Source organism: Chaetodon auriga, chromosome 11, assembly GCF_051107435.1.
Source record: "Chaetodon auriga isolate fChaAug3 chromosome 11, fChaAug3.hap1, whole genome shotgun sequence".
NCBI classification, from domain to species: Eukaryota; Metazoa; Chordata; class Actinopteri; order Chaetodontiformes; family Chaetodontidae; genus Chaetodon; species Chaetodon auriga.
Genome location: NC_135084.1, coordinates 11,749,256 through 11,771,297, shown reverse-complemented (window position 1 = coordinate 11,771,297; position 22,042 = coordinate 11,749,256). Strand labels below are relative to the sequence as shown.

The 22,042-nt window shown below is 42.4% G+C and overlaps 1 protein-coding gene across 30 annotated transcripts in view; it reads left to right on the top strand.

The window, feature by feature from the left end:
* The window catches only part of LOC143327988 (neurexin-1a), a 252,337-nt gene that overhangs the window by 128,843 nt on the left and 101,452 nt on the right, over nucleotides 1-22,042 (top strand). For 3 of the 30 annotated variants that reach the window (XM_076742764.1, XM_076742763.1, XM_076742762.1), the window contains exon 1: nucleotides 14,115-15,198. The exons of 26 other annotated variants lie outside the window; for them this stretch is intronic. In XM_076742764.1, the coding sequence (XP_076598879.1) occupies nucleotides 14,952-15,198 (247 nt within the window). In that variant the 5' untranslated portion in view covers nucleotides 14,115-14,951. Of the gene's footprint in view, nucleotides 1-14,112; nucleotides 15,199-22,042 lie in introns of those variants that run through there. One more of the 30 variants, XM_076742761.1, reaches the window with a different exon arrangement.

Genomic DNA, 22,042 nt, shown 5'->3' with positions numbered 1-22,042 from the left:
TTAACCTAACCCTAACCCCCTAACCCTAACCCTTTATTTAGTCTGATATTTCTTAAGCACATACAGTAGAAAGTAGAAGAAGCCCATTTCTGTCATGTGACTCCTCTCCTCTATCGTCTACAGACAGCTACAATATAACACAGAGGAACCCACGCTGACACGTTTGTTGCATCAGTCCACAAAAGAGTTCAACTTAATATTTTAAAAAAGGCTAGAAGCTCAGAATCTGAGAAATCTAAGAAAGTTCAGAAAATATAGACAATCAATCCCCAGAGGGTTGGATTTCACTGACAGCTATGTGCTGTTAGAAGCAACGCATCTGGTCCAATTCTCCACTGTCTTCATTTGTGTAGTCAAATGTCTAAAGAATAGCATATAGAATTTACAATTATTTGCTCCAGTTTAGCCGATTGTAAATCTTCGGGCATGTTCCAAGAACCTCCTTTTCATAAAAAATAGGTCACTTGTGTTTCATGATCCTCCAGATTTATCATGCTGATAATCACATATACAGGCACACTCGCACGCACGCACGCACTCAGGAAGTGCAGCAGACAGTTTTGTCCCATTCCTCTGTGATGGCACGCGAGGATTAGACCACTTAGTTTGGTTTCAATCAATACAAGGGGACACCCAGTCCAATAGTGAGGCCAAGGGGACATGAGGCGCTGGAGCAAACAGCCTGCTGTCACATGGAAGTAATGTCCTCTTTGCCCTGGATGTGGCCCTCTTTTAATGCAGCTCAGTGAAACGAATCTATGGCTCTGAAAATATTTGGGTTTTCAGCGGGCATTGAAAGCTTGGCCTAGCTTTGAACAGCCATTGTGCCCCAAGATATGAGAGAAGCAGTCTTAAGTGCTTCTTTGCATTCACTTCAGTAGCCATTCGCCTAAATGTGCACACATGCTTATAAGAATTCTAATGCGTCAGATGTAAAGCTTAAATGATCGGTTGTAAGGCAGCTAAAGGCTTCTCAAATGTACAATCAAACGACCAGCCCATGTTAGGGGCTCACCCAAAGAATTCCTCATTTATTTACTTACAGAAAATACAAATACATGATTAAGTAGTTTCACATTTACTTGCACTATATAGTCAGTGCACTGTGAGAGTAATTGTGGAAATAATATGCTCATATAATGGTCTTAAATGATGAGTGTGTGGTATTTTTCTTATTGCCAACTGATCCCAGGAAAAGACCAGTCTAACAATGAACTGATTCCACTAACAACTATTGTATCCATACCCTGTATCCAACACTTGATGTAGCTTATTATTGTGTGCCATAAGGCTCAACTGTTTTTAATTAAAAAGACTTTGGTAAGCCATATTGTTGCACTGAGCCATATGTTTCTTCATTACCACAAGGGCACACACTGTAGGACCAAATATGTATTGTTCCGCCTCTGAAAATAGTCCCCAACAATGCCCTATTTACTGTTCCAGCTCTGACTCTTACAAGATGCAATGCCCAGCTGTTTTGGGAAATCACTCAGCCTTTTAAAAATAGACATAATTATATATTTGTGAGCCATTTTTAAAGATTCAGAGCTTCAGAGGGAACAAATGGGCTTCGGTCTGGGCGCCACAGATGGATGGGAATGTCAGAGGGTATGGAAGAGACAGACAGACACATTGATGGTTTTGGTGTTTTTATGGGATTTGTTAAAATAAGAAAAACATCTAATTTTACCACCCTTATATTTTAAGGTAGAATCATATTTTGATAGAGTACTTACCAAAACCTCCTCTGCTACAAAAGACAGAAACCTGTCTGAAATCAGTAATTCATTAGAAGGTTTATGCTATGTCTAAATCCACTTTCACGCTTATACAGTATGTGTCAGTGCCTGAAGCTGTATAGTAGGATGTGGCTCTGCACTTATTTTCACACATACTCCATAGCTGCTGTTTGCTCTTCCAGATGGACACTGACTTGGACCGTTCCTCGAGATTTTTATTATTCTGGAGCTACTGAAAGAGGCTTTATTGTTTCGTTTTCTTTTTGTTCCTCTTCCTCCTCCACACCAGTGGTCACTACCTGGCCTTATTATTTTCAATAAATTCCTCATGCTGCTGATTGAGTATGTGAATTTAAAGGGGTTTCTGTGCCAGGAAGCGGTGGCCATATTTGGGTAAAGGCTGTTGGCATGGAAACCAGGTCTCCTTTCCTCCCAACGTGGATGCTGTAACATGTCTGTAACCTTGCCCAAGCAGTGAGATCTCTGCAAGAAGTGGTGTAGAATCCCTAATATCTTTTAGCTAGCTTGGTAGAATACTGAATTGACTGAATTTGACTTACACACACATACAGACGACTCCATGGTTGACTTAACTGATGCTAAAACATAGAATACAGCTGTGACAATGCATGACACTTGCTTATTATATGATGTAGCTTCATGCTGGCACGGTGTCATTAGTATGGAGGAGAAGCAGTGTCTGACAAATGTGGGATTGTTCATACAGTGTGACAGAGCTCTTGTGTGCCCTCGACAACACACATTCAGCTGGGGAGAGCTCTTCCTGTGCTGTTGTCCATTACAAGAGTTTCTGAATTATTTCTGGTCATGTCAGAGTTGAGCACCAGCATTCTGCACATTTAGTTGTCAACAGTGTAATCTCTGCTGCAATCAGAATCTCATCTCGAGCTCATTGCGGCGCAGTGGTGGGAACCTAATCTTTGAGGTGGTTTTTATTAATTGGAAGCCCGGAGGGGCATGTTGACAGGAAATAAGAAGCTGTTGTTTCTCCATAATACTATACTAATTAAAGTGTTGACTAGAAGACAGAGTATCTGCTAAACTACCCTGCTGGGTGATGCACTGACACTGTGAATATTCCCCTCTCTCATAAACACACATTATTGAACATGACACCGGGGAGAACTGTGGCAAGAATCTAAAACATCCCTAAAAAAAAACCAAGATTGCTTGCTTCTGCTCAACTCTTTAAAAACTTTTGATTGCTTCTGTTGACATTCTGTGAATGATTTCACAGTCAGAAGTCATTTAATTGTAGAGAAAATTTGATTTTCAGCTCAGTGAATTGCAAATTGAGATACTGATGGACATTGTAATCAAAACTCACAGTACGAAAAAGTATTTTCCCAATGAGAGGAACACAGGAATCAGCAGATTGTTTGGTCTCTTTAGTTAGAAAAAAATATATGAATATTTATATTTAAGTGCAAAACTAAGAATGTATGTTACCCCTGTGAATGTGGGTCAAAGTTAACATTACAGTAACAGCATGAGCATAGGCAGGCAAACATAGAACAAACAGATACAGTATATCCCAAGAATGAAGGAGATTTCATTAAGTTACTATAAATGCAAGTGCTAATCTAAAGAGTCATGTGTATATCAGGTGGCCAAGCTTTTCTTTTGGAAATGATATCTTTTACCTGCTGAGTATATGAAGTTTAACAGGCAAATACATGTCTGGGATGAGCGCACTTCTCGGGTGCTGTGTCGTTCTTTGGTATTTTCACATTTTTGTAATACTACCATCACAGTGACACCTATAATTATGAGTGACAACTATGATTATATGACCCAGCGGCTTGGAGAGATCGTTTCTTTCTGGCATTCCATTCTTGGCTAATATTTCTGCATGTTAACTTTAGTTCTAGGTGAGCCAAAGTGCTTCACTGGTTCTCCATTATTATTGGCTTAATGACAAACCTATTATGTCCTCAATGACCTGTGGAGCAAGAGGTAGGTGCATTAGAGAGCTCCAGACATGACCACAGAGCGAGAGTTAGACAAACGGGTTCTGCTGCACCAACTCCTGCCATGACATTGACATGTTGACCATGTGCCACGTGATGAATTAATTATGCAATTGAAGTTTGCTAAACCTGTGAAACAGAGGTCAGAGGAGGGGGTAAGATTCCTTCCATGTATCGAAGTGTGCATACTGCTTTTGATGCCAACGTTTAGCATGATGAACATTACCAACAATGGCACTGCAGCAGGCTTCTTTTCCATTTCAATGAGACCACTGTGTTGGCTCCACAGGGGGTCCTGTTGCAGACGGATCATTTTTTGCCTCACAATAGCCCAGCACAGAAGTTATGGCTCTCCTTTTTGAGCAGTGCAGTCTAACCTCATCCGGCAGCACACACTGTTGGCCAATAAAAATCGTACAAGCACACATATCAGAGAGAATACCTTATATTACTGTCATCCTTCAAATTAAAATATATTGTTTGTTCAAGGCCTCTAGAAGGACTGATTGGCAGGATGACATTGTTTGTTTGTACCCAGCGCTATGGTTAATGTTTAGGTTTAGGGAAAGATCATCCTTTGGTCTAATAAAGGTGCTTCTTTAAGGTTCGGGAAACATTGTGGTTTCAACCATCCATCAATCCTGAACTGCACCTTATGTGGACTCTCATTTGCTCCTGTCACAATAGCTACGCCCACTAGAGGGCTTTGTCACATGACATAAACATACATCATTTTAGGGCAACAAAATATGTTATCGTATTTCGTGGGAGGAGAGCTTCACCAGCATATTAATTTGCTTGCCAGTGTTGATACGAAGAGGAAAATTGCTGACCTTTGTACAGTTGTGCAATTTATCCTCAAAGACGCTCAAGGACACACGCGATAGCATAGTGTCTTAGCTTTTGAAAAACTTGCCTTATACTTCATTTCCTTAACTTGCCACATCCTGTTTTATACCAAGATATCCCATTGCAGTGTTTTCCAGTAGTGCTACTTTTGGTGTGAAAGCCCCCTTAGTCCCACATTAAGGACAAACCAGGAGAAGGAATCAGACATGCTTTAAAGCTAAACTTTTTCTACCCCTAAACACTTCCTTATTTATTGATGGGATGCACTACAGGTTATGTACTACGCCTGCAGTATTGCCTCAGAAGCTACGAGATAAACTTGTAAAATTCTCTCACAAAGCAAATGAAAGATCCTTTTTCAAGAGAGGCTTGCCAGTCAGTTTCCATTGCAAACAAACAGCTGTTTAGTATTTCTGAGCGTAGCTGTGTGCTCCGAGTAATATTAACAATATGCACAAAGGGCTTAGACAATGCAAACTCTCCTCTCTTTCTCCATCATGGGGAGGTCAACAGAACTTATCTGTCTGAATTGTCCTTGAATTCAACTCACTTCTAAAGTTTTTATGTATGAAGGACAGATTTCAGTGGTGGCACGATTCAAATCCTCTCTTATCTGTAGGCAATGAGGGTGGAGAGCACATACAGATCTCTCACTGCCTTAAGCAAAGTCAGTCCCAGCAATAGAGCTGTAGAGAGGAAACCTGTTTACAGTTGTGGGATAAATACATTTGCTCAAATACTGTGCTTAAGTATAAATCAAAGGTACTTTATTTGAGTATTTTAATTTCAGTCTACTTTATACTTCTGCTCCACCACATCAGAGGTAAATATTGTGCTTTTTGCATTTCAGCTTTAGTTAAAAGTTACTTTAATGACTACATTTTTTTACACTCCTGTCCAGTGAAAACTATGTATTTCCACATTTGGTGATTTTCAATGTGAATGTTTCTGATAAGGTTAAGTATTGTTCCATAGGTTGAGATAATTCTCCTACTTCTGAAAGGTCCAGTGTGTCACATTTAGTGCCATCTAGCAGTAAGGTTGCAGATTGTAGCCACATCAATACCCCTCGCCATCACCATCACCAGAAACCATTCATTATAAGAGACAGGCTGTAAAGAAATTAATGCAATGAAGCCTGCAATGATGGTGTATGCACTGGAGCCTCACTGCCTCACTCACTCTGTACTGTATGTGACTCACTTTTACTGGATATACATTGCGTGCTGTGCCTTAATCCCATTGGCAATTAATGTACTAAACCTTCACTGAAACATGACTGGATCTGCAGGGCCTGTAAGGGTCAGCACTGGCCCTGCTTCGCTTTATGCTGGATTTTGTTGCATGCAATATCACCGAGGAAAATGTAAGCGTGTCTTGTCCCCACAACTTTTCTTGGCTCAGGCTAAGTATTTGTACAGAATAATTTTGGTCTTACCACTTGACAGACTTGTCAGGGTACAATTAATGGCATTGTAAATTTGAATTCTGAATGTTTGCTGGACTTCAGTTGGGATTTAATAGACGGGGAACCTGTCAGCCTCACAACTCCTCACTGTGAAGCACCACAAGTAATTTCATGTACTTTTTACCAGTTTGGCCAATTACCCTGCCAAAACTCCATCTGCTGCAGGATACATAAACAACTGTCATACGCAAACTTTGCGACACACAACATCACACATTGCAATGCCAGATCCTCATACAGCCTGCTACATTTATCTGGCAGCTAAACATGTCATCACAGGTGCTGGCTGTTGGGACTCCACGATGGTCTCATCTGACATCTAAAAGCAGTGCTCACACTCATTTCTAGAAACAGATGTCTGCATATGAATGCAGAATCTGTAGGCAAGATTTTGGTATTGGAAATATTCTTGTTTCCATTCGTAGTCCGCGTAGTATTAACCAATCACATTGGAGTGGGCTTTGGTTCTATGCAGGTAAACGGTCAACGTGTGGAGAGCAAGAGAGGCAGAACACATTGACTGAAATGTAATATTAAAAAACCCATCGGTTGCAAGCTTTTTATTAGCTTTTTAAAAAATCCTACATTCACATGCAGATATCTGTGCATAGAGATTAGCTGAAGTGTCTAGTCGTAGTCGAGTTTGAAGGTCAAGTTGCTTGTTGAACTGGAAACAATGGCTGGCACATGAAAAAGGAAGTGTTGGCCAGATATCTGTTATCCAGCTCTCCACTGGCTACAATGGAAGGCCCCAGAGCCTCAATTGTCCATAGACGATAGCCAGTGGGTTCTTAGATTATGGTCACATTGTCTCCATGCTGTTTATATGTTGGAAGACAGTGACAACAGGCTGCCCTTGCCTCTGAACCAGAGTCAAAAGGCAAAGATGACTATCAACTTGCAATACAGAGCAGTCGTTTCATCGTGCCCTTGTTTGGTATGACCAGCCAAGACGAAAACCTGTCTGGAAGTGGGAGAGACTGACCCAGAATGTGTTCCTCCTCCCAGCTCCTTAAGTGTTTGTTGTCAACAGGTTTTCTCCCCCACTGCCAGCTGTTCAAACACAGGTCAAAACAGTATTTGGATTTAATAACTATTTCCTCCTATGATCCCTACTGCCAATCCATCCAATCCTTGCCCTCTTTCCGTCCTTACCATGCAGCAGACATTGTTCAGATGCTCCTCTTTTCCTTGCTCCCCTCTCACATGTTGCAATGTGGTCAAAGTATCAGCCACCTCAGCTGTTTCTTCCACGGGAGCAGAAAAGTTTACCCAGCACAGCTGTACCTTCTGTTTCAACACAGCAGTACAATGCCTCTTCTCAATCTTCAGTGGCATTTCTAACAGAGCAGCTTTGAGTGTGGAGCTTGTGTGAAGTACAACTTCTGCGTTGTGTGCCATAAAGGTGAGAGCCACAGGAGACTGTACAACCCACTTATTCGTCTGTGAAGGTTCATCTCATTCACCTGATTCATGTTGCTTCAACCATTTCATGGTACTTTAATGATTCAAAACAGAGATGGAGCTTAAAAATACACGGTGAGAGACACTTGAAGTGCATGACACATGTCATGCAGTTGATGTTCAGTATGTTTAAAGTGCACTTTGAATGAAGAACACTTGAAAAAAGGAGCGGCAGTAGTGGTGTCCATTGATTAAACTTTGTGTAGGAAGGGGATCTTTTATTATACAGTTGCATGAAGGATCTTCACTTGACCACCGGTCAACAACTTGTGTTTAAAGAGCTATATTCTTGATGATGTTTTCAAAACCAGAGATAAATAAGTATACAGTAGAAGAGAGGGTTTTTTTTTTTTTCTTATGCTTTATTTCTTAGGTTTATTTCCAAAAGGAACAAGATTCATTCAAAAGAATGAAAGAGGCTTTTGAGGGGAGTGGAAGTGGTTTGTTTATACATACTTTTTCATTCAGAAAAAGGCTTTTTTTTTTTTTTTTTTCTTATTAAACCTCTTTGTTGTCCCAGTTAGCCACAGAGCAGCAGCGTGTTTCATTAACAAAGAAACTGTTGGCTCCTGAAGGAGGCACAGTCCGTCCTTGACCCGTTCAGAATGATGCACTCTGAGAAGGGAACTGATCTACTTTGGACGGATTTCAGAAAAGACAGACAGACAGAGACGGACACAGTGCCCCGGTGGCCCACTGCATCTTGGGAACTGTCAGAGGAGATAGAGAGAAAGCCTCCAGAAAGCTGCCGACCTGTGACCCCTATCTCTCTCACTGACAGCTAGGATTTGGTTTATGCATTTGCAGACACATCATCATCGTCACACATACACACACCCTCTCACTGACACACATGTAGGTGCATGTACATACGCCTTTACACACGCACACACACACACACACACACACACACAAACAACCTTTATTTGCTCTTAGGTACAAGGATTTCTGAATGTTGCTTCCTCTGTGCTTGTTTTCAATGTGTATTTAAATTGATTTGTGGAATTGAACATCAGGGCTGTGGTATCATTTAAGTATATATATATGTATTTTAAAAAAAAACAAAAAAAAAACACATCGGCCAGATTCCAAAGCATCCTTTGCCAGCAGAAACCATTGAGTGGAGCAAAAGGAGCCTATTGGTTATACAAATAGCTCAGTTTGCAATGAAGAAAAAAAAAACCAAAAACATCTGTTTATCTTCCATATATGTAGTTTGGGCCTGCTCCAGTCGTGGTAATGGAAAGGATGCTGTGTGCAGTGTGTACATGAGTGCATGCTGATATCTGTGTATGTGTGTACATATGTGTTTACTCTAAACAGGAGAAGGGAAGACAGTATCATTATTTGACTATAACCATGCCACTGTGCTTTTATGATGATGAATTGTTGTGCAGAGCAAATCCTGCATCATATTGAATGGTTTACAGCTACATACGTAATCCTTTATTTCTGTGCAACACAAGATAGCGCCACGGCACTCCCTGAAACCAAATAAAAATACTGCAGTATGTAAATACAAAACCCCGACCAAATAGCTCAATATGAACAGTATCAAAAGATTGTTTTTTAAATGAGCTTTTTAAAACTTCTTTCAGTAGCTCCATTGAATTAATTAGAATGTTTCAGTCATTTGAGACAAAATTAGAGCAAAGATAAATGAGAACTGATGTGGAGTTTTTGTTTCGTTGTTTCGCCCTAAGTGAAAATGAAGTCATTCCATTACGCCACCATGCAGTGCCATTTGCTGATTTGATTTTACAACACTAACTGTGCATTATTTCCTGTTAGCGGGCTGTTTTATCAGCTTGAGTGGTGTTATTTATGTAGTCTTCACAGCTTGCATAATGAACAGTGTGTGCAGCACAAATTTCTATGTGGTGCATAAGGGCTGCTGCATTTTACATAAACTGTGACATTTGATGTTGATGTAGCTGATTTTCCTTAGTTTACAGAACATGCATGTATGCTCTATTTCTTTGATGTAATAATCACTGAGTGTGTGACAGCAGCACATGCATGAGAGATAGTGTATATACATGTATTTATGGGAGAGTTAATCACTTAATGATGAGGGTAGTCATGGTTGTGGTGATAATTTAAACCTTAAACTAGAGGGCTCTGCAGCATGAGAGCCAGCCAGTGATTGCTGAGGTGCAGATGAATTGAAAACCATCAAGTCGATGCTGTTTTGACTCGAGGAGGTCAGAGTTTACGTGCCCAATTTCAAGCTCGTACCTAAAAGAGGGGCTGTTTGTGTCGCATGGATGAGGTGTTGGTTATGAAAAGTCTGACATGAACTTGCTTAATTGAAAATTGGAGATTTAAGAATATAATTCAAAATATAAGAAGCAAGAAATAGTCCTTTCCATGTGGTCCATTTATCCACTGAATTTAGAGAAAATGTGCTATATCGTGGTATTATCTGCATATGAAATGAGATATATCAGGACATGGGATTTTGGTCATATGGCACAGCCCTAACGCAGAGGCACCCTGATGTAACATCTTCTGCAAACGCAAACAGTATTGACACGCTGGGCTCCCTCTGTGTTGCAATACTGTACAGCTTGTGTGTTTGTATTGAGTGTTGACTCCCTGTATCTGTCTGTTCTTATCGTGTCACATCTCCGGATGACTAAGACGGCACTCTGTTTCTATTCCTGTACTTGTACACATTAGCATCAGTGCATTGTGTGCCTCACTGTCTCTCTGTGTAGCATTTGTGAATCATGTTTGGATGAGTAATGACATGTTTGATATCCAAAGAATACTCCTGGTTGTGTAAAGAGCTCAGGTTTAATATTGTATGTCAGTGTATTGACGGGCAATATTAGTGTCAAACACTTTCGTCTCTGTGACAGCACTGTATGTGATGTAGCTGAACAGCTGCCTGTTCCGTTCACTGTGTCTTGTGTGCATCAAACTAGAAATTTGAATTGTGACCAATCACAGTTGGCTGCTCTTTTGGTCCCGCACTGCTGCCTTATATCATGAGAAGAACAGAGTCTGACAACCTTTACATTTCTCAGTCGATCAGATAAACATGTCATGAAGATCAGGAGGCTTGGTAACAGGAATCTTTTCCAGCCTGTGCTCACTGCAGTGCGTTCTCCCTCCCAGTGTACAGGATACCCCTCCCCCGGGACGAAGGCTCTCATTCATAGGGACACATATGTTGCTGTGCCTGACACAGATGTGTCACTCCAGCACACAACAGGTGTACCCGGCTCATGCACGGCTTGGGCTGAATGCATGATCTGATCTGAGCCAACAGTTGCATCTGATACACTAAACTGCACCTAATTCGAAAACAGCATCTAATCCTCAGTGTTCCATTGATCGTACTAATTCAACTAACACGTCATTAGATATAATTTCTTGTAACGGCTACAGTAAGCATCACAGTGGCTCTTGAGGAGAAGAAACATTGCTGTCAAAATGATCCTAAGTGCCCATTCCTCTCTAAAGGATCACTCCAAGTGTGATTAAGTGTTGCCTGATGGCCCTTTAACTGATTTAAAGGCCTTGCTCCAGTCAGGTCAGGTACTCTTAGGCCACCCATCTGCTGCTCTCCCGCCACTATTCCTCCACTCCTCCAAAAATCATCTCATCAGCTCCCTGCGCTGTAGCTGTACTCATAAGTGAGTAACAGAGACTGCTCTTGTCCTTTTATACCCCCTTGCTCTCCAAGGGACTATTACACCCAAGACCAATTTCTCCTCTCACTGATCACTTAGGTCGTGTGTGTGTGTGTGTGTGTGTGGGTTGGGCGGGATGGGGGTGGGGCTCCTACCTTTTTTACCCCTTTTGCTTTTCAGATAACTCTCCATAGCTGTCCTTTATGTTTGTTTATTTCACCTTAAGAAGAAACAAAGAAAAACAGAGACATGTTGATCCAAAAAAGGAGAAATGTGCCCAAAGCTGCACATGCATCAGAGACTTGCACAGTCCTTTGGGTCTTAAGTGGAAACAAAGAAGAGCTGTTTTTGGCTCTCTGTCAAGAAGACATCTCACTTACAGGAACAAGAGTCAGAACACAACGGGAAATCAAAAAACTCTTTATTGATGAAAGTTTCGTTGTGGAAGAGGATTTTCTCATTTTGTGGCCAAGGCGCTACAATCATCTGGTTAAAGCTGATGAGATCTGTAACTGTGCTGAAATTAGTTTAGGTCGTGGTCCCAGGTGTTTGCTTTAGTGCAGGCAGAGGGAATTTAGTTTTGAATGTTTTCCCTGAAGCTGTATGCACGGCCTCTGTTTTTTCTTGTTTCTCATACTTCAGTTAGCCAATTTGTCATGAAAATGACTGGAGCAAAGGGCAACCCGCTGAGGGCTTACAGGTCGTCTAGTCGAGGTGATCTTATAGGAATTGATCAGAATCACGGCAGTGTATCAGATCCCAACTGACTGTCGTCTTTCAGCATATATCTGGCGTAGTATAATGCAGTGATGAGGCTTTTAGCAATGTTTCTGTTATTTGATCTTGCTGATTGCTAATGATCTTCTGTTGCGCTTGATGTGTCAAACATACTCTGCTGCCTTTGTGTAAACCTAAAGACCTTTTGTGCACTTTACGGTTTCACCACTTGGGGGCACAAATGAACAAGTAACTAATGATAAACCTGATGAAGGTATCACCTCACTGCTGATGTCATTAACTTTAGGTGCTGCATACTAACACAGCATTTCCACTAAATACCCAGTGCAAAGTAAGAAAAAAAACCCACAATGTGCCCACATACACTTTTATTTACCTGAATATGATATAGCTTTGCATATTAAGATCTCATTTTGAGTCTGTGTAAAAGTTTGCTCTTGAGGACATACAGCAGTAAGCTGGGTTGTGTCCTTGGCAAGCAGCCCTGATAGATTGCCTTATTAGGTATAATTATGCAGATTGCTCTGCTGATAATTATAAAAGTGTAAACACATTCAGCAAGAACATTCCTTTTCACCATTGCAAATGAGAACAGAGCAGTGGTTCCATGCTGCTGACTTTTTAGCACCAGGTGGCTGCGCCAAGTTATTGAGATTCTACAAGGTGAGAACAACACAGTTGCCTAATGTGTGCAGCATCTGCTTTGTACTTCAGTCGCTTTTTGCTGCTGTATAGGAACACTATACCAGATACAGCAAAGAAATAAAAGGTATCCTCATCTGTCCTCATGCCAGATGGCAGATTATATTCATTTTACTGGTTATGTTCATCTTGTGACAATTAAGTGTCTGTTCTGTAAAGATTGGGCCCTCAGTTCCAACTTATTTGCACTCAGTAAATGGATCAAGTGAAATGTTCATCGTTAATGTTCATTTAATTGGTTGCTCCTTTCCTCGAGGCTTCTTTCATTGTCTTCATGTGAACAGTGAAGTGAAAAAGAAAATGGAGAAGGACACATTATCCTCTGTGTCACGCTGGCTAAGTTGGCTTTCTTTGGGCATGAAATGCCTGTGTATTCCCTGTAAACCGTAAAGATCAGCTCAGCAGTGCTTACAGTTTTTTTTTTTTTTCCTTTTTTTTCCTGCAGCTTAGAACACTGCAATTCGAAGGGGAGGATGTTGAATGGCCAGTGTGCAAACAGAAGCAGGCACACTGCAGCTGAGCCTTGTGCTCCCCAGTCCTGAACTCTGAACACTGAGCACACTTCCCAGCTGAACCGGATTGTGTTTATCAGCAGGGCTTTTATGTCCACATGTTCTCTACATTCCCGTAACCCGTGCTGCACACTGAGTCTGCAATCAGCATTCCGTCTCTTGTGAGAAATGGTCTTTTATTAGCAGGCGAGGCAGACTTGCCCAGATTCAGCACCCTCTCTGTGGACAGTGCTCAACTGCCAGCTCTGGCTCCGTGCGTGCTTTGTTTACGTATGTGTTTGTCTGAGTGCCCGTGCATGTGTGTGTGTTCACGTGTGTGTGGGTGTGTGTGTGTGTGTGTGAGAGAGAGAGGGAGAGAGAGAGAGAGAGAGAGAGAGAGAGAAAGAGTTGCCAGTGTGTGCTGCAGCATCATCACTCTTCTAAAATCTTGCTAACGACAGACTGCAGAGTCCAGTTAAGAACCTATAGAAAACACTTTTCCTGGGCGATGGAGAGGCAAGGATTGGGTTGGACTGCTTGGCTTCAATTTTTTTATGTTCGCAGGACTATTATCATACAACTTCCCCAAATTCACAGAGAGGGAAAGGAAAGGGAGAAGGAGGAAAAAAGAGACAGGGAGTGGAAGAAGAGGAGGAATCTGAGGAGATGACATGATAAAAGTAGAAGCAGAAATGAATCCAGCTTGTCCTGCACTCTCGTTTTGCTTTCTTTCCTTTTACGGCTCATGAATGTCCACACAGGAGAGTGGATTGAAAGAGACTGAACAGGGAGAGTAGGGAGAGGTTGTGAAAGGAATCAGGGCTGGGGGACATTGCTTCAATTCCTGCTATTCTGCCTAAATAGGCTCTTCCTCTGTAATGCACTCAGGCTCCAGTGATTCGCTATGTGAATGCTGCCCATTTGCATAGCCACTCTCCCTCCTGCTTCCTGGCTGGCTGTTGAGGCTCCCCCTCCCTCTGTCCTCCTCCTCCTTCTCCTCCTCCTCCTCTCTCCCCTCTTCCTCTTGCGCACATCTTCTGGAACGGCGCTGCCGATGCTGCCTGTGTGTGAGTGTGTGTGTTCCTGCCTAGGGCTGCTCTCTCAGGTACTGCCATTGCTATCGCTCGGTCTCATTGAGAGCAGAGATCTCTAGATGGGGAACGGGTGCGCTACTTGGCACAACTTACAGGTGCAATCACGCTGTCTCCCGCGCGCTGCTGCAGCTGTCCGACACATGCAAATGAGACTCGGATTTAACTATGGTCCCATTCCTCTGGACATCCTTTGAGACCACTGGAGGAGGAAAAGGAGGGAAACTCAGAATGTGTGTCTTGGTTTTCTGAAGAGATCCACTTTGCACAGGTGCTACCAGTCTCTTCTTAAGTTGGCGTCCTTTTTTTTCTTCCTGAATGTTTTTTGGAATATTAATTACTATTTGGTGGGGAAGATGTTTCTAATTTTGTGAGGGCTCAACAGAAGGAGAAAGAGAGAAACAGAGAGAATAAGGGAAGTAGAGGGAATTGGAGCAGCTGGGATTTCTCCATTGCTGTTTGAGGTTGCCCTAATTTCTTGAGTGAATGTTTTTGATTGTTTTTGTATGATGATTTATGACACTTCTTTACCTCCCTGGGTGCTGCTACGGATTTCCTAAGAACAGCAAGAGGCTTTTTTTCCCCCACAACCGACATTTTGTGTGGTGTCCCTTTTGCTTTTTTGCTTCTTCTTTTTTTTTTTTTTCCTCTTTCCCTGTGGATCTGGGCGAGTGTCTCTGGGCATAGTGAGATTTGGCGAGGTGAGAAGTATGGGGCTTTAAGGCTCACTGAAGTTCCACCTGATCTGAAGCCTCATCTGGCCACTCAGGGAAGATGTTCGGAGGCTGGAGGACACAGTTTGCTCCCCTGAGGCCCGTAGCAGAGCCCCTAAACAGGAATTCAGCTTCACTCACCCACCTGGCCTTGTGGATCTCTGCCCTGGCCCTGGGCTTTGTGGCAGGGTCAGAACCCGGCGCTGTGGAGAGTCTCCACCACATTCACCTCTCCCATGGAAACAAGCGTCACCATATTGTGCCTATTGCTATCCACAGATCACCTGCATCCCTAAGAGCAGGGCACAGTAAGTACTTATTTCTCAGCGTCAATACCTTCTCTGCGTACAGTAACTTCTTGAGCAGTTTTGTGAGGTTTTTTGTTTTTTGCTTCTAGATTTCGTCACTGCCGATAACTTATAGCGATCTTCACTCACTCCTCGGTGTACAGTGCTGCGATTCAAGCCTAAAGTGTTGCTTGATAGTCTTTTTAGAATTTTATTTAAGATTCCCCTCCACAAGACACGCAGCTCTGCAAGCCACAGCGAGTCTAGCTTAGATCCATCCCCTTTTTTACCGTCTCAGCAAAGTGCCCTCTGTCTCCATTTCTGAGATTAGCCATATCCCTATCTCCAGATGCTCCACTGTGTCCAGATTAGACAGGATTAGAACGTTGTGGCGCTCCATGTTGCCCCTGGGTGTTTGGAAGAGACAAAGATGTGTTGCCTCCAGCTCTGCAGGGCGTCGAGCGGCTGCTGGCCCCTGCCCAATGTGGACTGGAGATGAGGCCTCTTTACCCTATGTGGCAAGAAGGTTCATGACACAGGCATTAAGAGGGAGGGGGGGACAAGGAAAGGAGGAAGAATCTCAACTATGAGGAATTATATAACCTCACCCCAAGTATTCATGGTAGACTGCAGTATGCTTGCCTCAATACAGTATGTGTGTGAATGAATTTAGAAATACTGCAGTTTGGGTTTTTTTCCCCCCCACTTTGTCTGCAGCACTTGTCTCCACTTGAATTTTATTCTGTGTGAATCTCACCGGAAGTTCATGAGTAATGCTAATGTTTTAGATTTAGGCAATGTGACACTTAAAAGACCAAAATACTCCTTTTCTTTAGTCATCATACTGCCCAGGAATTTTTGAGTGATGTAATCACTACTGGTGTAACACTGACGTAATGCTGAGGTACCCTGGACTCCATTGAGAAGACACTGCTTCATAATGTACAACAAATCTCTACTGCACTGGATTGTTTAATATTAAAGTTTAATAGTACAAGGCATTAAGTCGTGAGTGATGCCACGATTACAGAGAGGTACTGACATTTTGATGAGGTTTTTATTAGACACAGGAGAAGCTCAGAAACAAGACCGGAGTCTGGATCACTGGGCAGGGTTAGACCTGTACGAATAAGGGAGTCAGTGCTCCTCAGTGATGATGAGGGAGATGGGAGGTTTGCTGGCCTACTGAGACAACAAGAGAGGCAATTAGGCCACTCTGCCGTGACCTGTCTGGAGCGGACAACACTCAGCTCACCCCCTGCTCTCCCTAAGGACCCCCGAGGGCATGTGGTGCTTTCAGGCAGATTCCACGAGTTAATATCGTAGTTATCGTTGGCGCTTTTCCACTCCGTTATCATGAGAGAGAGAGAGAGAGAGAGAGAGAGAGAGAGAGAGAGAGAGCAGGGGCCAAAGGAAAGCTTTCGCAGTAACATGATTACATTTTTGGTTTATCAGCGCATGAATGCAAAATGGGAGACACGCTGTTCAACATGGTACCTGGCTCCAGGACAAAGCCTGCTGTTGTAAAGCCCCAGTGCTGTTGTCTTAGCTGTGCTGCAATTGCTTTAATTTTCATGGGGCTTGTTCCTTACATGAGATGTCACTTCACTGCAGCAATTAAACATGTACAGCTCAATCTTTCTCAGTGTCATTTGTGAAAGTACGAGCCATTGCCCCTTTTTTAGCATCTTTTTGCACTTTCCATTTGCAATTTCTGTGTATTAAACAGCAGACTAGCTGCCTCTCTGCCCCCACCCCTCTGCATCTCTCTCTCATAGCTTTTGGTGTCACCGTCAATGTTAAAATCTAATCCTATTTGCAATACTTATGTAACTGTACCTGCCTTTCACCATTGTTGTCACAGTGCATTTAACATTGTCTCAAGTGATTAGACCAAACAAAGCTAATAGAGTGCTGACAGTTAGTTCTATATGCAAATTGCCTCCATCTCCATTTTATGAAAATGCTCTTTTTCACTTAGCACATGGCTAAATTTAGTATCTCTGGCTGCCCTAACGGCGTGCCATCCATCCATTTGTCCAATAATTCGCCACAATTTGAACACAAAATTCCTGTGACTGATTCATCGGAACACACACACATTACTTTGTATGTATCAGCAACCTGTAAGAGGAAACATCCTTTGTTTCCTTTGTTTTCAACTCTGTCACTGATTTATGTGGAAAGAAGAAGAAAATTACCATGGTCAGGATGTATGAAATTGAGTTGGAGTGTGATGCATTGTTTGTTTAGGGCTTGCAGTAATGAGGTTCAGACAGTATCAACTCTGAGTAGCAGACACACCATTCATCATGAACAGACTCCCAGAGGTGATAGTCTTCTTTCCCAGAGATAGATACGATACTTGATATGCTGGATAACTAGGTTATCACATTTTCTTCCGGACCTGCTCTTCCTATTCGTTGACACTGGCTAGATGAGGTGATCTGATCAATGGGGAAAGTGTTTTCAAGTTTAAGCAATGAATCTTTTCAGCTGGAAAATGAACTTTCTGTGGATTTACTTCTAGTGGCTGATGTAGACGACAGTCGTTTGCAGTGATTTGACAGTCTGTGCCTCTGCTATATGTATACATGTGTATCGTCCCCTCAGAGTCATGGACCATATTTTTAGTAGGGCGGAAGTGAACCTCCAGATCCATGATGGTTATGTGATATACTTAACACGTCTGAGGAAACCCCCACCTAACACCTGCTCCTTCGGCTCCGGCACGAATGGCTTCTGTATCGCAAAACTCGGTGGTTTGATCAAAGTCGGTGAAGCAATTTAAGTGATTATAATCAATTTTAAGGCTCTCCACCTTCAGAGCTAATGGTTGAATGGATTGGAGACAGTGCTGTCTGTGCTGGCACTGCTGCAGAGAACAGATGAGTGTTGGTGATGGGGGGAGAAAGGCAGAGCAAAGAAATGAAAGAAGATAGAGAACGGAGAAGTACAGTGATGGAGAAAGTGAAGAAAGAAATGAGAGAGGAGGGAGAAAGTGGATGTCTCTGATGTTGCCTCACTGCCGGTGTGTTGTGGACTTGTATAATATAATTACTCCCATGTCTCTGCGCTGATGTCATTCTGCGATAGTGTGAGGATGACAGTATCTCTGCTTCTGTGAGGCAGCAGAGATGATAGCTGCCCTGATAAGGATCTGAGTACATGTTCCTCTGCTCTAGAGGGAGCACAGGCAGTTATTGACCCGCGAATGAGAGAGTGAAGACTGCAGTCGTTTCATTCTCCTCTTCCTCTGATGTGTGGGAACACAAACACCCTCTATTTATTTGTGTGTGCTTTAGGTCTTTAACCTACTTGCATCTTCTGATACTCGCTCGCTCGCTCCCTCCTCCTTCTCCTCCGTCCTCCCTACTCTCGGCACGTCTCTTCCCGACCACTCTGCCTCACCCACCCCCAGCTTCCTCGTTGGTCCGCAGAGCCCATCCAAGCCGACAGAGTGGGCAGCCTTTTGCGCCTGCAGTGGTCTGTGTGGTTTCGGTGGTGACCAGGCTATGGTTGGCATGAAGGGAAATGAGACCTGACTGTGCGTGCAGTGGGCAGTGAGGGGTCAGCTGAGTAATGTGTCTGGTTTCAGATTAGAGACTTGGGAGACGGAGGGGGAGAGAGAGGAAAAAGAACCCCCTCGATTGACTCAAGGGGATTTCTGCGCCCCTCACATGCATAGGTCCTGGATGAGTTTGAGTCAGGAAGCTCTTTACCCATAAGGCACTCAGTGAATCATCGTCAACAGCATCGTCTTCACTGCCATCTCCCTCTTTCTTGTTCACCCTGTCTGTCTGTTTACACCTCAAGCTTTCCTGTTTAAAGGTATTTTTTAAATACTGCTTCAAATGATAAGCTGTCTGGTCAACGTTCACTGCTAGCGTTATATCCGTGCGGCATCTTACAGATGATTTTGCACAGAAATGGAAGAAAGCTATCATAACTAAACTGCACTCTTTTCCAGTATGCCGTGTTGATTTCACACATACACAGCTGTTAGTGCTGCAAAATAGAATGGATTGTTGAAATGGAATAATGCCAGTGTGACAATGACAGACTGCACCAGATGCCTTAAAAACTTGAATATCATTTATGAAACATTAATGATTCTCATGGAGGGGATTTGTTTTAACAGCAGGATACATCAAAACAAGAGCATGCCAGATGCACTAATGTACTGTGTCGAAAACGGACATAATCGGGGTGAAAATGACAGGACATGACAAAGATTTTTGCAAAGATAAACAAAATATAGAATTTATGAATGCATGTAAAATAGTGTGGCAGTGAGAGGAATAAGATAAAGGCTCTTATGTGAAGGAACACATTAAAAATAGAGTGGTTAAAATTGGATTTTTGCCTCATTAACTGTTAAAAATGTTTGAGGCACGGCTGAGTTTTTGTCTGCCAACGTTAACTGTATGGAGGGCTGGAATCACGGAGGAGTGATGCAGCTGGTGTGCAGGTCAAGGTGTTAAGGATGCTAATGAAAGAGCTCACAGAGTTCTCCGCAGTCCATTCTGATTGACTCTATAAATGCCTCTCCATTTCCTAGGGGAACGGCACAAGAAAGGGATAAATAAATTGAAATAAATAAAGTGGAGATCAAGAATGCAAATGGACACTTTTTCTTTTTTTTTAATCTAATCTGAATTGAGTTCAGTCACCCTGGAGAAGCCTCATTCTCTGTCATCATAATGAGGCAGCAGCTATCTCTGTGCAAGTCAGGCCTGTATACACACACACACACACACACACACACGCACACACACACGTACACTCATGCACATTCACTCACAAATGCACACAAGCTCACTGCACACACAAAGAGCAGCACTCTCCCAAATCATCTTTCATCTCTTTGATCGCTTTGAATCATTGTCACAACCGAAGAGTGTGAATGTGGGTAGTTGAAGCGATATGCACATTTGCACTCATTTATATAGTGTAACATATCATTGCTTGGAATTTGAAATGGGTCATAGAGGAAAATATGTACTTTGAAGGTATAAAAATATAATTGTCCAGGCGCACAGTGGTTCTAACGGTACAGTGATACCTCCCTTAGTGATGGACTAATTGGTTCTGGGAAAGGTCAAAGGAGAAAAAAATAAAAAAATAACTGAAGACGGAGGGTGAAATCTTGCAGCCTTTACAGCCTGATAACCCCAGCCACAGGGGAGGCCAGAGAGGATGAGTTTCTGTGGCAGTCGGCTTGCAGAAGACAAAAATGTATAATTGCCATTGATCATCTGATCGATAATGAGCCTCTTCTTAAATTTCACACCACTGTTTTGAGAGAGAAAAACCTCAAGCTCTTCTATGTGGGTGGTTTGATTGACAGTGTTATTATTATTTTTAGCTTACAAGTCATTACCCGACAACTTTATGTATGTTCATGTATGCTGGCTTAATGATAGCCTCACATAAAAAAAATTAAAGGTTTTAAGAAATGAATGGCTGCCCTGTGTGACAATAGGAGGCCTCAATAAGACCCAACCATGTCATAACCATTCTTTTTTTTTCTGCACTGTACAATTGCTCACCTGCAGCAGAGTGGCAACAGAAAGAAAGCTGCCCCCTAATCCACTCTAATAGGATTGTGTGGGATTTCACCTTCCTCATTGCTCCTTCCATCTCTTAGTGCCTCAGGCCTGCTGGCAAGGGCTGATAAAAACACGCCTGCCTAACACCTAAGTGCAAGCTAATATTAGCATATATTTTGAAACATAGTGTAGAAATACAATGCATACCCACGCACATTTCTTTTTTTCCCCCTGTTATATATTTATTTATTGGTAGATACATGGCATCGGTGTGAGATAGAGGACAGCACAGCTTTCTTATGGTATTCCTACAAGGCTTGTTGATAAGGAGGAGGCAGAGCTGTGTCGAAATCGCAAATGCAATCATTGTGCTGCACGACAAACCTCCCTCTCATACACCTCGGTACCTCAGCACACGCGCACGCTTTTTTATTTTTGTCGATCTTGTTCTCTTGATCTTCCCCGGATTCACTTTATTGTATCATTTCCATAAGAAATACAGCTAATTAAATAATATCGCACCACTTAGTAGAGGCTTACTTACAAAGTGCGGCTACTCAGCAATAGGCAAAGCAGATGTTTAATCCTGCAATTAAGGCCAAGGCGCTCTTGTTGTCTCCTGGGTTCAGCTCACAAAAAGGAGTAAACAGTAAAAATGAAGCAGTGTCATGCAGGGATGACATGAAAATGAGACTCATTAGTATGGGGACTGGGCTTGTTTTGTGGTATAACAGAAAACACAAAGAAGACATTTTTATCCACATATTAGTCCATGATTTCTAAAATATGTGATTGTATGTTACACATTATTTGTTTATTTGCTGAGCTGCATGAAGTGAAGACCATACATATTGTACTGTATATACCAAACTTAGTGTATTATACAGTGTATATGAGGGACAATAGAGAGGCTTTTAGCTGATATTTTCCCTTTAATGTAGAGATGCAGATGTATTAAATATTTTCAAAGGAAGCCATCCTGCAGCACAAGCATTTTGCAATTTTGCAGGTCTAGTATAGATTGCTATATCATTTGCTTTTATGAATAGTGCTAAAGTTGGAGTGTGCTCAGTAAAGCACAGTAGCTCCGTCTGATCTTAAAGCAGCTTCTTTGTGAGAGCAGTGTTTGTGCTGATGCAGGTTGGGCTGCATATGCTGATGGGCAGCCAGAGTTGTCTCTAGTCTCAGATCAGAGCTCTGGCCCTGGACTCTGTTTTCTGCCTCACTTCCACTGTGTAATTATCCCCCACACTTGTCTTTTTCAGTAATTAGAGCTGCAGTCATACTCCACATCTGTTGGCTCCCTAATAGAG